The following is a 15730-nucleotide window of genomic DNA, read 5'->3' on the forward strand; positions in this document are numbered from 1 at the left end:
CTAAAATATGTCAGCACCCAAAATGTATCTACTTATATTACAAAATCACAGACTATGGAGATGTCACAATAATTCTTCACCACATGATGAACAGATGCAAGAATAATTAAAATGCATTTGCATTAAAGTTTCATCAAAGAAACAAAATGGTGCCAAGTTGTTGGGGGGAGGATTGTCGATCGTCCTTAAATTGACCAAAATAAAAACAGGAAGGCGCATGTTATGTTTCTGCTGGTAGGAAATCTGTCAAAATCATTAAAGTGGTGGAAGGAGGGCATCAGCTGTACTATTTCAAACAAAACCTTTGGTAATGGTTCCCACAGTTTAAAATCAAGAACCTAAAATGACTCAGTCAGATAAGAGATCAAAAGTGAAAAGCAGTCTGCATGCATGTGTTGTTAGCAGATTTGGTATTTTCCAGCATCTTAGGGTCAAGCAGGTTACAAGTACTGACTTGCAGTGGTGTTTGTTTCTTGTCTCAACATACATTCTTTGGTCGCTTTTGACAACTTAAAGACCACTACACATTTCACAGAAATGGGATAAAAATGTAATTCTTCTTTACTGAAGATTAGCTTGACTCTTTCTCTGCTGGCGGAAAGATAATTTATTGACTCATGATAAGCTGCCTCATGCATCGGTAGGCACGGAAGCTACTTAATCTAAAACAACGAATGTCAGCACTAAACATTTACAGATTAGATATTTCATGGACGCCGTTACCTGTAGGACTTTTAAATTAGCGCACTCCCTTCTGTTTGGTCCACATCTGAAAGCGACAGTGTGAAACTCTCTTGATACTTCCCTTCCTCAACAATACAACTTCACCACTTACTACAGAGGATGAACTCATAATCTGAATAATTCTTATTCTCTGTGAGCAATATAAAATTAAATTACACCCTGCAGAATTAAATAGAAAAATAGAAAATGTTGGAAATGTACTATTCATTGATCAGCATTTGTCACTACTTGCACTAATCCAGCTTTTACCATATCAAAATATGTTAAAATGCTTTAGACAATGTATTATTTGTTGAAATGCAATGACTGTTATGAAGTCAACTCATGGTTTCCAACTAAATCATCTCCATCTCCATTTCAGGCAAACAAAGGCTCCGGGCCAGGAAATTTTAACAACATAATCGGCAGGTTGTGTAGAAATTTCCTGCAAATCGCTTTTGTAATCTTCCGGCCATTCACGCCAGTGGGATCTTTGGTTTCGCCGACAGCCAACCCCCACTGGAAGTTCCCTGGAGGCAGGGATGCAAACAACGGGAGACCCTGTTGATAGAGGTGGGACCAAAAGATCCCGCCGCAGACTAACGTCAGACGCCTCCGCCACCATAAAACACCGTATAATCCGGCCCATTGAAATGCAAAATCCAGCAGAAATGCTGAAGAAAAAGCAATTATGGCACTTTTTCAATTTTTAAAACAAGATTTTGATGCCACAAAAATGTAGATACAAAAAATACCTTGCCGGTCTCAATGTGGAGAGGTAAAAGTTATTGGCAAAGAGAAATCATCCAAAAAACACCAGAAATATAATTTGGATACTGTTGCACAGAATATTTTAGGTGTAACTTTGTAGTCTGTTCAGAACTGGTGTAAATTTAGAATATTAGTGTACAATGCACTTTTACATGGGGATGGGACATTGTTGGCTGAGAGTGTCAGTTAAGATTTCACGGAATCGTTACGAACAAAAGTGCAGAAATTTGAAAGCAGTGTACAAATCAGATACAGGTCAGAATTTCCTCAGTATTTTGCGCCAAAAATCTGCATTTCACCGTGCTCTTAATTTTTTCAGCATCTTAAAGTTTTCAAGTAATTCCAGGTCGCCCTGTCTGTGTGAATTTCAGTGATATGGTTTGGAGATACCCAGCTGGCTTAAAAAGGAAACTAGTTTCTTGAACAGATGCAAGGCATTAAAATCTTTGAACTTCTTATAAATGTTATAACTGTATTGTTGTTCACCCAAGTAAATACTTGGGTGAAATCGTCTTCTGCACCTTTGAGTGATTGCCATTTTAAGTTGAAAAATGTATACAATCCCAAAGGCCATTAACAAATCAGCATTCTCCACCTAAAATTCCATATTCTTAAATGAGTTGATTAATTTTTGACTTTGTTACCGAAACATTGCAGCTCTTTTCAGAAGGAAATAAAATATCCGAAAGGAAGTTTAGATTTCTCTGAAATGTGTGCCTTCAGTTCCTTGTTGTCAGAAGCAAAGGAGTTGAAGCTGAACAAATGCAAGTTTTTCTTCATGTTTTTCCACACAATCCATACTAACTGAGCCAATGCCACGAATGGCATGCGCCTCTTCTATATCATAACTATATTACATTAAATAATAAATATTATTTTCCTGTAAAAAAAATGATCTAATTTAGTGGATCGGATTACATCCACGTTAGCTGATTCAGTGAGAAGACCATGATCCAATTACAGAAGTAATCTGTCCATTTCAATTAGCAATTGATTTCTGATTGAGCACAGGCTTGTAATAGACCAGCACTTCGGCTACTAAATCTGGACTTCACATCAGTTGGTAACTAATTTATTGTGAAGGAAGTTAGGGTCAAATTAGTGTCAAATAATTTATCAATGTAGCAATGGCACACAAGCACTTCCTATTTATTTTTTAAAAAGGAAGGACACCCTTTACATGTACACATGAGTGCCCTCACCATCAGAAAATATCTAGAAGCTGCAGAAGCGTACCTCGGAATATAAGGCAGCATTTTGCAGACAGTGCAGAAAATAAAGAGCAGAGGTCCCTCACAGCAAGCTGTCCACTGAGGGTGAAAAACATTAAAAGGTTGGTTTTCACAAGAGGAGATGAGGAAACAGAGTTCCAAGCAATCCAGGGAAGAATCTTCATGCACTGCCTACTCGCCAGTTATAAAGTGAAGTTGGTTTAACACCCAAGAGAAAATCACCTGCATGGTGACCCAAAGCAGTTGGAGATGGGTGAATAAACATTCAGGTTTTCGTTCAGCATAGACATTTGTATATATTTTTTAAAATAGTAGAAACAAAACACGGTCCAAACAAAAGGCTTACGACAGACGATTACTGCATTTCACACTTAGTCAAAATGAACACATGCAGGGAGGCACCATCTGAAGTGACCCATGACAAAAGCCTAGAAACAGGAAAGGCATGGTGAGCAGAACAATTTACAAACATACTAAAATTACTGAGCAAAATGCTCTTGTTCCTGGAATGAAAGTCACTACACAATTGAGCTCTATTCATTCTCTTAGCCTCTTTATTATAACTGTAAATAAAGTGAAGGAAATGTACACGTAAAGTCACACCTAACAAAATAAAGACAGATTTTAAGTATGAATAGCATTTTATCAAGACATTAAAACCAACCTTTTTTTGAGATTCTAACTTGGCATACTCCAACAGCATTGGCATCCGGTGGGTGTTGTAATGGTCCCGTTGTGTCTGATCAGCTATTCTTGGCTCATTGGGAAGAAAAGTACTTGCCCATACCTGAAAGATGTAAAAATAATTCTTCTGTGAAACCAAACAACAGATCTGAAATATGTTAGCTTGTGAAGGTGTCTGAAGACAAACAGAACCAACTAATTTGATCACTGACATTTAGATTCTTCATATAAATACACAATAACCACCTCACCATTCTAATCCCATTTTCTAGCACTTGGTCCATAGCCTTGTATGCCTTGGGATCACAAGTACACATCTAAATACTTCTTAAATGTTATGTGGGTCTCTGTCTCCACCACCCTCTCAGGCAGCGACTTCCAGACTCCCACCACCCTCTGGATAAAATCATTTTTCATCACATCCCTCTAAACCTCCTGCCATTTAGCTTAAATTTGTGACCCACTGTTATTGACCCCTCTACCAAGGGGAAACATTTGTTCCTATCTACTCTATCAATGCTCCTCATAGTTCTATACATCTCAATTATGCACCCCTCAGTCTCCTCTGCTCCAAGGAAAATAATTCAAGTCTATCCAATCTCTCTTCATAACTAACACTCTGCAGCCCGGTAAACATCCTGGTAAATGTCCTTTGCACCCTTTCCAGTACTATCACATCCCTCCTATAATGTGGATTCCAGAACTGCACTCAATACTCTCGGCCAACCTAACATTTATACAGTTCCAGCATAACCTCCCTGCTCTTAAACTCTATGCCTCGGTAATAAAGACAAGTATACCATATGCCATCTTAACCACTGTATCCACCTGCTCTGCTACCTTAAGGGACCAGTGTACATGCACACCAAGGTCCCTCTGATCCTCGGTGCTTCCCAGGGTCCTGTCGTTTATCATGTATTCCCTTGCCTTGTTTGTCCTGCCCAAGTGCATCACCTCACACTTATCCAGATTGAAATCCATTTGTCACTGATCAGCCCATCTGACCAGTCGTCTATATCCTCCTGCAATCTAAGGCTATCCGCCTCACTATTTACCACCCCACCAATTTTCTTAACATCCACAAACTCACTGATTAACCTTCCTACATTCATATCTAAATCATTTATATAAATCACAAGCATCAAGCGTCCCAATACTGATCCCTGCAGGACCCCACTGGACATAGGCTTCCAGTCAGAAAAACACCCCTCGACCATCAACCCATTCAGCCAATTCGCCAAATTTTCTTGGATCCCATGGGCTTTTACCTTTACTATCAGTCTCCCATGTGGGAACTTATTAAAAGCCTTGCTGAAATTCAAGTAGACCACATCAAATGCAGGAGGACACACCTGGAGTATTGTGTGCAGTTTTAGTCTCCTCATCTGAGGATGGATGTTGCAGCTATGGAGGGAGTGCAGCGGAGGTTTACCAAGCTGATTTCTGGGATGGCGGGATTGTCATATGAGGAGAGACTAAAACAGTTAGGATTATATTCACTGGAGTTTAGAAGAGTGAGGGGGAATCTCATAGAAACTGATAAAATTCTAACAGGATTAGACCGGGTAGATTCAGAAAGAATGTTCCCAATGGTGGGGGAGTCCAAAACTAGGGGTTCATAGCTTGAGGATAAGAGGTAAACCTTTTAGGACTGAGGTGAGGAGAAATTTCTTCCCCAGAATGGTGAATCTGTGGAATTCACTGCCACAAAAAGTAGTTGAGGCGAAACATTGTGTCATTTCAAGAAGGAATTAGATATAGCTCTTGGATCTAAAGGAATCAAAGGATATGGGGGGGAAGGCGGGATCAGGGTATTGAACTTGAGGATCAGACATGATCATAATGAATGGCAGAGCAGGCTCGAGAGGCCGAATGGCCTCCCCCTTCTTCTATTTTCTATGTATTTTTTGATGTATAGAGCTGTGCCAGAAATTATCAGCACTCCAGCTATGGCGATAAATTCCCAAATGGTAATTTTCCAGTCAGATTATAACATGATCGAGACCCGGGTGGTGGGTGGGATTTCCCGCTCCCGTTTCCAGGAGCAGGATCGGCGGTGGGCATGGGACAATCCACTTTGAGTCCTAAAACAGGATTCCCCATTCCGATTATCCCTGCAGCCCCCCCCCCCCCCCCCCGCCCCACCCCACCAATGTCGCTGTGGGAAACCTGACATTGGACCTCAGAAACGCCATTTGAATGTATTTCAATCTAATTATCAGGCCTTTACGCCTGATAGTACCCCACCCAGTTTGATTGTCCTTCACGTTGGTTTAAGGGCACGCCAAAGTGAATCACGACAGGTCCCCCCACAACATGCACCTGCTCAGAACAACCCCACGATGTGCGCAGCTGAGTATATCCTCCAGAGTTGAGGGTCATTTCGGAGCCTTACCCTGGCACGGCCTCCCTCCCCCCGCATTGCCTGCGGGGGAGGTGGGGGTTGTTCCGTGAGGGGTGGCTATTCTATTTTTATTTTTTAAAGTGCGCTCTGATCTTGTAAAAATTAAGTTGCTGGTGGGGTGGGTTCTGATTGAGATCAACCTTTTTTTAAGTAAGCCCCGAACCGATGGCTTCCATGCCATTTTTCCCACCTGCTGTGCCACTGTGCCAAACAAAAATTAGAAGATTTGATCCCAAATCATTGTCACATCTTGTCATCCAGCTTTATCTGCAGAGAATTGACAGGGTCTGAATATTTCAGATGGTGGGATTTTCCTTCCCGCCATCTGGAGAGTCTGCAAGGAACATACCCCTGCTGACTCCTACTGCCGCATAGACATTTCATGCATGAAGGAGTGTTTATTGGCAGCAGGCATGATTTCCACCCCTCACGCGGGAGGAAATCTTGTCTTAGGTAACTAGTGGCCAATCTGATTGGCCAGCAGCTCTCTAGTCCCTGCAGTGGCAGGAGCTGCAATGGGCAGAAGAGGAAGTGCTTCAACAGGCCGGAGCCTAAATCCCGGGAGCAGACAGCAAGGTAAGTTCTGGGGGTTCCAGCGTAGGCCTGAGGCGGAGTGGAACTTGGGCGTTTGGGGTTTCGGGAGAGAGGGCGGGGTGGGGGGAAATGGAGTCCAGCAGCCACCGGACCTTAAGGGGATGGAGCCCAAAGTCACCTCCTCTTCCTCCCAAGATCTAAAATCATTCATTTTCGGGCTTCCCCCATGCCAGTAACCCCTCCCATTGTTGCATTATAGGTTCAATTGACATTTCAATGGTGAGATCTTGAGACTTATGCTTAAAAAAGAATCATATATCATTCAACTTTGAGGCAGCACGGTGGCCCAGTGCTTAGCACTTCTGCCTCACGGTGCCGAGGACCCTGGTTCGATCCCTGATCACTGTCTGTGTAGAGTTTGCACATTCTCCTTGTGCCTCCATGGATCTCACCCCGACAAACCAAGGATGTGCAGGCTACGGAGACTGGCCACACTAAACTGTTCCTTTATTGGAAAAAAATCTAAATTTATTTTAAAAATGAAGGAAGCCATTCGGCCTATTGAGTCTGCACCGACCCTCTGAAAGAGCACCCTACTTAGGCACATTGCCCCGCTTATCCCTGTAACCCCACTCAAACTGCACATCAATGGACACTAAGGGACAATTTAGCGTGGCCAGCACATCTTTGACTGTGGGAGGAAACTGGAGGACCCGGAGGAAACCCACGCAGACACTTGGAGAATGTGCAAATTCCACACAGGCAATCAGCCAAGGTCGGAATTGAACCCTGGTCCCTGGCACTGTGAGGCAGCAGTGCTAACCACGGGGTATATGTGACCCTATACATCATACGATGGGCAGTGCTATTCCCTAGTCTCCCGAGCACTATTACGTAACATGCAGGCACACACACCATACAACACCCACCAGTCTAAAAAAATGCGGCTGGGCAGGAAACTGCCCTTAAGTGGCCAATTATTGGCCACTTAAGGACCTCAACAGGGGCAAGTGTGGGAGGCCCATCTGAAATCCTGCCCTCTCCAGTGCAAAATTGCTGCGAGGTCAGGGCAGACTGAAACCCAGAGGGAGTCAATTTCTTCAAATTCACGCTACTTTTACTTCAACCCGGCCTGAAAACCAGACCGTGGGCAGCGTGAAATTCAGGCCATTTGGCTGTGAGAGGATATACACTTAATTTTTAAAGAAAGCAGGTTAAAATGCCAGCGGGAGTGGTGGTATAAAACAAATCGTACAATTAAGAAAGACTAGAACATTACTTGAAGAAAATAATTTATTTGAAGAAAATAATTTATTTGCAGACATAATCTTTTATTAATTTTGTTGTTTTATATTTTCCTTCAACATCCTGTTAAATTTACTTCGATGAATTCTACAGCTTCTTTCCTCAGAAACTTAACACTAACCCAAAAAGGTTACACGTGGATCTGTTAAATTAAACTAGAGACTTTGAAGTAAGTAATTTCCTATGTATGATGATATCCAGGTGCACTCAGAGTCTGTGCCAACATGCAGATATCCAGGTGCATCACACGCACACTATGCGGGATCTGCATTTAATTTCAGGAGAATGAGTACATATTCCCCTGCAATGGAATTACCATAGCCCTTTCACACCAGCAGATCTAGTCAAATCATGACTCACTTTCTCACATGGAGAGAAAAATAACAGTGAAGAATTGTAATTTTCAGGGTGGGGAGATTTTCTCGGTTTCTCATCAAGACCATAAAAATGGAATATGTTTCTATTTGTCAGTCTATGCAGGACTATTTCTGTTCCTTTATTAATTTTAATGGAATCTGGCATTTCAGATTTGCCCAAGTGTCAATCTTGGATGACACCAAGACTGGTATTTAAGTAAGTTGTCTAGAGGTAGAGACTCTATAGGGATATGGGCAGGTTAAGTGAATGGGCAAAAATTTGGCAGATGGAGTATCATGTGGGCAAATGTGACCTTGTCCACTTTGGCAGAGAGAATAGAAAAGCAGCATATTACTTCAATGAAGAGAGATTTCTGAACTCAGTGCTACAGTGGGATCTGGGTATCCTGGTCTTCTTTGGCGATCACTCGCTAATGTGTATGATTGCCCACCTGGGAAACTCTGTGTCACTGGTTATGGGTTCTGTGGGTCCTTGTGTGGCTGATGATCAGACAGTCGCCTCTCCAACCGCACACTTGGCAGGTGTTTCCAGGAGGTAGGATTGGTCCTCAAGATCACTGGCAGTCCTTCCTCAGGCTTCTTAGAGGTCGTCGACGAAGATTTGCTTTGATAGTCGGGACTCTGGCAGCCTAAGCATGTGTCTGGCCCAGCAGAGCTGGTTTTGGATGATCATGGCCTCGATGCTGGTGCTGTCATCCGCATACTGCATCCGCATACTGCAGTGCCACAAGCGATGTCAGTGGTGTTTCCTTCTTGGGTTTCAATCAGTTGAGGTTGGAAAGTATTTCATCCATCCTGTAGACAATGCTCACTCCACTGGGAAACTTGCTCTTGACAAGGTGGAGGCTGGCAGCGATGAAGATGGAGAAAAAGGGTAGGGGCTATCACACATCCCTGCTGGACTCCAGTATTGACCTCGAAGATTTCTGTCTTTTTTCATTGGTGAGGACTGTCGCTGACATCTGACCGTAGAGGAGTCAGAGGATGTTGATGAATTTCTCTGGACAATCGTTCTCGACAGGGTCTCCCATAGCCCTTCCCGGTTGAGTTAAAAGCCTTGGTCCGATCGATGAAGGCCATGTCGAGTTGCTCCTGGGATTTCTCTTGAAGTTGTCAAGCAGTAAAAATCATATCCATTGTTCCACAGTTTGGCCAGAAGCCACACAGGCTTTCCGGAAGAATCTCTTCAGAGACTGGAAGAAAGCGGCTATCGAGGATTTGGCAATACCTTCCCGGCGATGAAGAGTAGAGAGATTCCTCGGTAGTTCCCACAGTCCGCTTTGTCCCCTTTCTTGAAGATAGTGACGATGAAGGCATCCCTGAGGTCATAAAGGACTGCTTCTGTGACCCAGGTTTTCAGGAGCAGCTGATGGAGATGACTGGTGATCTTTTCCCACCCACTCATGCAGCTTTTCTGTTCTTTATGTGTTTAATGGCGGCTTTGACTTCATCCACGCTTGATGGGAGTCCAAGATCATCTTTGATGGGGAACTGAGGGATTTCCTCGAACACATCCTCACCTATGATTGTATCATGGTTTAGGAGGTTTGAAGTGCATCAAAGGCTCATGTTTTCTTTATCTCCAAAAGGATTCCGTCCTTACTCCGTACTTGTATGAGGCCTAGGATGTTGGATCCATATGTTGCCTTAGTGGCACTGAAGAAGTCCTGGGTGGTATGCTTGTCAGCGAGGAGTTGCAGCTCCTTTGCTTTCTCAGTCCACTATTGGTTCTGGATTTCTCTAGTTCTGCTGATGCTGTTTTGCCAGGCGCGGAGAGCTTTCCTCTTTTTGTCGATGAGGTCTTGGATGGTGTGGTCGTTATCGGCCAACCGGTCTTGATGTTTCGTGGTCTTGTAGCCGACGGATTCTTCACAGCTCAAGATGATGACGGTCTTCGGCTTTTTCCAGTTTTCCTCCGCTCCATTAGAATGAACATTTTAGAGATTTTGGGGAAGACATTGTTGGACGTTCACTCACATGCTTGGCTCTTCAAGCTGCTCAACGTTGATCTTTTTTCTGAGTTGTTTCTTCATCTTCCACTGCCTCTGGTGAAGTTTGATAGACCTGGAGGAGTGGACGAGCCAGGGATCATTGTAATGAGGGCATCCTTTTGGTCTCGGGAGCAGACGATGACGTAGTCAATCATGTGCCAGTGCTTTGATTGTGGATGCCTCCAGAAAGTCTTGAACCTGTCTTTTTGGCGGAACAGTGTGTTGGAGATGACAAGCTGGTGTTCCGTGCATTTGCCGAGTAGGAAAACACTGTTAAAGTTCCAATTCCCAACTCCTTCCTTTCTGATGGTTCCTTTCCAGAGATGGCAGTCTTTTCCCACCCTGGCACTGAAGTCCCTAACGAGGATGATCATATCTTCCTGAAGAATGTTGGAGTAAAAACTTTCTTTGGAATCATCATTAGCACCAAGGATTGGGGCGTAGGCACTCACAACTGTTACTTGCTGATTCTTGGTGTCCTGGTCCATGAATCATGAAAGGTTAGTCTGCAGACCAGCAAGTGATTGGGTAGGCACATGAATTGTTGGCACTAACTGCAAGGGGAATGGAATATAAAAGTAGGGAGGTTTTATATAGAATATATAGAACAGTACAGCACAGAACAGGCCCTTCGGCCCTCGATGTTGTGCCCAGCAATGATCACCCTACTCAAACCCACGTTTCCACCCTATACCCGTAACCCAACAACCCCCCCCCCCTTACTTTTTAGGACACTACGGGCAATTTAGCATGGCCAATCCACCTAACCACGCACATCTTTGGACTGTGGGAGGAAACCGGAGCACCCGGAGGAAACCCACGCACACACGGAGAGGACGTGCAGACTCCGCACAGACAGTGACCCAGCCGGGAATCGAACCTGGGACCCTGGAGCTGTGAAGCATTTATGCTAACCACCATGCTACCGTGCTGCCCATATTTTGCAGCAGCTGTACAGAGTTTTGTGTGCCCACATCTAAAATACAGTGTACAGTTTTGGTCTCCTTATTTGAAAAATATATAATTGCGTTAGAAGCAGTTCAGCTAAGGTTCACTTGAATAATCCCTGGGATGGGGGCTTATCTTGTGAAGAAAGCTGGAACAGGTTGGGCCCATACCCATTGGTGTTTAAAAGAATGAGAAGTGATCTTATTGAAGCATATAGCATTACTTCCGGTGGCGGCCATGGAGTGAGTGTTCGCACATTTGGTGGCTCCCACTCGTGGCGCTTTTCTTGGACCTTTTCACCGGTTAACAGGTGTATGAGAGGCGGAAAAAAGGTGCAGAAGGGTGAGTGGAAGAGACTGACCCTCTGGTGTATGGAGCTGAGGGCCAGAAGCGGTCGTAAAAAAGGGAATCAGTCGGTTGGAGCTGATGCGGCGCCTGCAACGCACTTAGAGATGGCGGAGGGGCAGGGAGCAACCCTGCTGGCTCAGCGGTCAATGGACCAGCTGGTGAGCTCCTTGAACGGGAAGTTCACCCAGCAACGGAAGGAGAGTCTGGAGGACCTGGCCCAGGGAGTGGATTCGATCAGAGCAGTGGTCGATCGCGTGGAAACAAAGCTGGCGGCACAGGGTCAGGTGATCCAGAAGATGGAGGAGGTGGTGGAGGAACATGAGGAGCAGTTCGCCTGGATGGGGCTGATGCGGGACCAGCAGGGTCGGCTACAGGAGAAGGTTGAAGACCTGGAAAACCGGTCACACAGGCAGAACATAAGGATCGTGGGCCTGCTGGAGGGGAGTGAAGGAGCCAATGATGACGTGTTTGTGCGGAGGATGCTGGAGAAGCTGCTCTGAGAGGATGTGTTTGCACAGCCTTTGGAGGTGGATCGAGCGCACAGCGTGCTAATGAGGAAGCCCCAGGGAAACGAGCCGCCGAGGACAATGGTGGTGCGGTTGCACCGGTTCCTGGACAAGGGGTAAATTATGCCGTTCAAGGTGGTGGGAGGGAGCTATCGATATTTGGGTATCCAGGTGGCGCGGGAATGGGAGCAGCTGCATAAACTGAATTTGCATCGGCTGGTTGATCAGATAGGGAGGACTTTCAGAGGTGGAATGCGCTCCCTTTGTCATTGGCGAGGTGGGTTCCGACAGTTAAAATGACGGTCCTCCCAAGGTTTTTGTTTGTTTTTCAGAGCCTCCCAATTTTTATCCCCAATGCGTCCTTCAAAAAAGTGAATGCAGTGATCTCGGGATTTGTTTGGGCAGGTAAAACCTGTGGGTGAAAAAAGTGCTGCTGGAGCGGGGGCGTGGGGGACTGGCTCTTCCGAATTTAATTAATTACTACTGGGCAGTGAATATTGCGATGGTCATGTAATGGGTAATGGGGGAGGGGTCAGTGAGGGAGCGGGTGGAGACTGCATCATGTAAGGATGAACATTGATAACGGCACCTCTGCCATTCCCGCTGGCTCGGTGCCCCACAAGCCCGGTAGTAGTGGCAGCCCTGAGGGTGTGGGGACAATACAGGCAGCACATAGAGTTAGAGAGGTGGTTGGTGCTGCACCGATATGTGATAACCACCGGTTCTCTCTGGGAGGGCTGGACGTGAGGGTTTAGGAGGTATCAGCGGGTAGGGATTGAGAGATTTGGGGATTTCTTTATTGATGAGGGTTTCCCGAGCCTGGAGGAGGAGCTTTGAGTTGCCAGGAGCAATGGGTTTCGGTATCTGCAGATGAGGGATTTTGTGCGGAGGCAGGTTTCGACCTTCCCGCGCCTGCCGCCCCAGGGGCTACAGAATAAAGTGGTGTCGAGAACAGGAGTAGGAGAGGGGAATGTCGCAGTGATCTATAAGGAACTGATGTAGTGGGAAGGAGCCCCGATAGGGGAGGTGGAGAACGTGGGAAGATCTGGGTGGGGAGTTGGGTCCAGGTTATGGGAGGAGTCCCTGAGGAGTGTTAATGCATCTCGTTGTGCGCCAGGCTCAGCCTGATACAGTTTAAGGTGGTCCACAGGGCACAGATGACTGTGGCCTGGTTGAGCAGGTTATTTGAGGAGGTGGAGGATAGATGAGGGCGCTGTGCAGAGGGTCCTGCGAACCATGTCCATATGTTTTGAACATGTCCAAGGCTGAGGGGTTTCTGGCAGGGATTTGCTGATGTCATGTCAGATGTCTTACAAGTGAGGCTGGTGCTGAGACCAGAGGAGGCGATCTTTGGTGTGTCGGAAGACCCAGGAGGCCAGGGGGTGAGAGAGGCTGACGTCCTGGCCTTTGCCTCCCTGGTGGCCCAGAGACGGAAATTACTAGGATGGAGGGACTCAGAACCCCCAAAGTCTGGGGGTATGGGTTAGCGACAAGGCAGGGATTCTCAGACTTGCAAAAATTTAATTCACCTTCAGGGGTTTGTTGCAGGGGTTTGCTCGGAGGTGGCAGCTGTTCATCGAGAAAAATTACACTGTCAGCGGGGGGCGGGGAGAGACATGGGTGCGATGAGTAAGGGCAGGAGAACCAACAGAAGGGTGGCTGGGGAAGATGGCACTGTTTGTGTAAGCCATGTTGGCTGGGGTTTGTTGGTCATATTGTTGTGTTTTTGTTTTTGTTGAAATTTGATGTTGAAAATTGTTAAAATAAAATATTTTCTAAAAAAAAAAAGAAATACATAAGTTCGTGAGGGGATTTAATAGAATGGATACTGGGGGACATGGTTTAAGAATAAGAGGCCTCCCTATTGAGATGGAAGTGAGGAGAATTCTCAGAGGGTCATTAGCCAACGGAATTCTCTTTTCTAAAACATAGTCCAGGTTGGATCAATGAACTTATTCAAGGCAGAGTTGGACAAATTTTTAATAGACAAGGGAGTCAAGAGTTACCGGGAGGGGGTGAGGGTGGGGGCAGACAGGAAAGTGGACTTGAGACCACAACCAGGTAATCCGTGATCTTATTGAATGGCGGAGAAGATTCAAAGGGCTGAATGGCTTATTCCTACTCCTCAGTCTTCTGACTTGGTTCTCGGCTGGTAAATAGGTTTCCAGCACTGGGTAGTCCCAGATCAGCAGTATACTGGTCCATAGTAGTGAGCCCATTGAAATCAATGGAGTCACACTAGAGTGTCTGCAGCTTCTCCTGCAGTTCACATCATTGGAAACCCAAGTGGGCTCCAGAGACTACAGACCAAAATGATCCAAAACAGCAGGTCTTTGAAGCAATAACAAGACTGTTTGAAGATAAGTTGATTACTGTCAGACCAACACTAAGAAAATACTTTGAACAGAATGTACTCCTCCTCCTCCAAGATTATATTTACAGAGATTCAGCAAATAGTTCACAAAAATAGATTCTTTCATAGGGGACTATTGAAAAACTTGTTTAAAAAGTTTCTTTACAGAGCAGACCAACAGTCAACACAAACCTTGGTTCCATACCTTGTTTGAACCCTTTTGGTACATATTCTGTTCCCCTCTACATTTTCCGGTTGTTTTTTTCGCTGCCTGTTTACAGAAGTAGAAAACAACCCAAAAAAACTCTGCTTACAGCCTTAATTGTTTCCAAAATAATCACATCTATTTCCAATGTCATGGTGAAGTGGCCCATCAAAAATGAACCAATTTCTCTCTTCCAAAAGCTCACTCATTTGCTGTTTATTTCCAGCTATCCTTCTTTTCACTGCTTAAACATATTTTGGATTGTTCTCAAATATTCATAGTTACTCATTTTTCTCATTTCACTGCAATTCCTATTTCTGTTCAGTCTTTGCTGTGTTATTCTTTTGCTTCATTCCCTCCGCATTTTACTTGCTATCCTAATTAATTTTTGTATCATTTATTGATATTTTTGCATTGTTTTTTTAGTTCCCTTTCTCTCTCTTTTCAACTCTCCAAAGGGAACAAATCACTGAACACGGCACAAAAACACAATGACTGCTGAAATTCTTAAAATGTCATAAAGAATATACATAACAATCAATACAGCCACTGGATTACTTTAGTGGAACATCAGACACAACAGGACACAGCCTCCAGTTAAACAACGGAAAGACCAAAACCATCTTTGGCTCTTGTTGCTGACTCTATCGGCGGAAATGTCCCATCCCACCTGTGGCAGGTTTTGGTGATGGGCAGGAGCGAAGAATCTAGCAGGAGCCAAAAGATCAGACACCCACCGGCGTAAAATCACACTGCAAATCTCCCAATGATGGGTTAATGGCAGGTCAGTCTTCCTGCTGGCTAGTGGCATGAACACCATTTGCATTAATTTGCGTTTCATGAATGCTCATTAAAACAGTTGCCCACTGGCATCCCGTCAGATTTTCCAAACTTGCGTCCAGCCAGAGTGACGTGCACAAGTTAGTCTTCAGTTCGCAAGCGATTTTGAGGTCAATGCAACAGGAGAAGTGCTGCTCCTGATGCGCTGTTCACTACTCTGCACTCTGACGAGATAGACTGGCTCTTGCCCTCTATGTCGAACTGGTCTGCATGGACAGCACTGTGCTGCTGGACCCATGGACCCTCCTATGTCACCAAGTCAGCTCAGTACAGCGCCTGGGGTTGGGGAGTACAGGGGTCTCCTACCCCCAGGTGCCACACACCAGTGTATATCTGGACAGGACTGTGCTGCGGGCCTCATGTAGTCACGACAGCAAAGGTCAGACGTTCGATCAGGGGAGTGCAAGGTGAGCCTGACGAAGACAAATGGGGTAATATGGAAAAAGGGTTATGCAAAGAAGGGTGGGGGGATGGGCCATGATTCATGATGGCAGGCAGTGTGGCAAGGA

General features: G+C 45.2%; 1 protein-coding gene across 3 annotated transcripts in view; it reads right to left on the minus strand.

The window, feature by feature from the left end:
- galt (galactose-1-phosphate uridylyltransferase) overlaps nucleotides 1-15730 on the minus strand; it is an 83351-nt gene that overhangs the window by 26033 nt on the left and 41588 nt on the right. For all 3 annotated transcript variants that reach the window (XM_038790631.1, XM_038790633.1, XM_038790632.1), the window contains exon 7: nucleotides 3391-3513. In XM_038790631.1, coding sequence (XP_038646559.1) covers nucleotides 3391-3513 — 123 coding nt within the window. The remainder of the gene's footprint in view (nucleotides 1-3390; nucleotides 3514-15730) is intronic.

This window comes from Scyliorhinus canicula, chromosome 3, assembly GCF_902713615.1.
Source record: "Scyliorhinus canicula chromosome 3, sScyCan1.1, whole genome shotgun sequence".
NCBI lineage: Eukaryota > Metazoa > Chordata > Chondrichthyes > Carcharhiniformes > Scyliorhinidae > Scyliorhinus > Scyliorhinus canicula.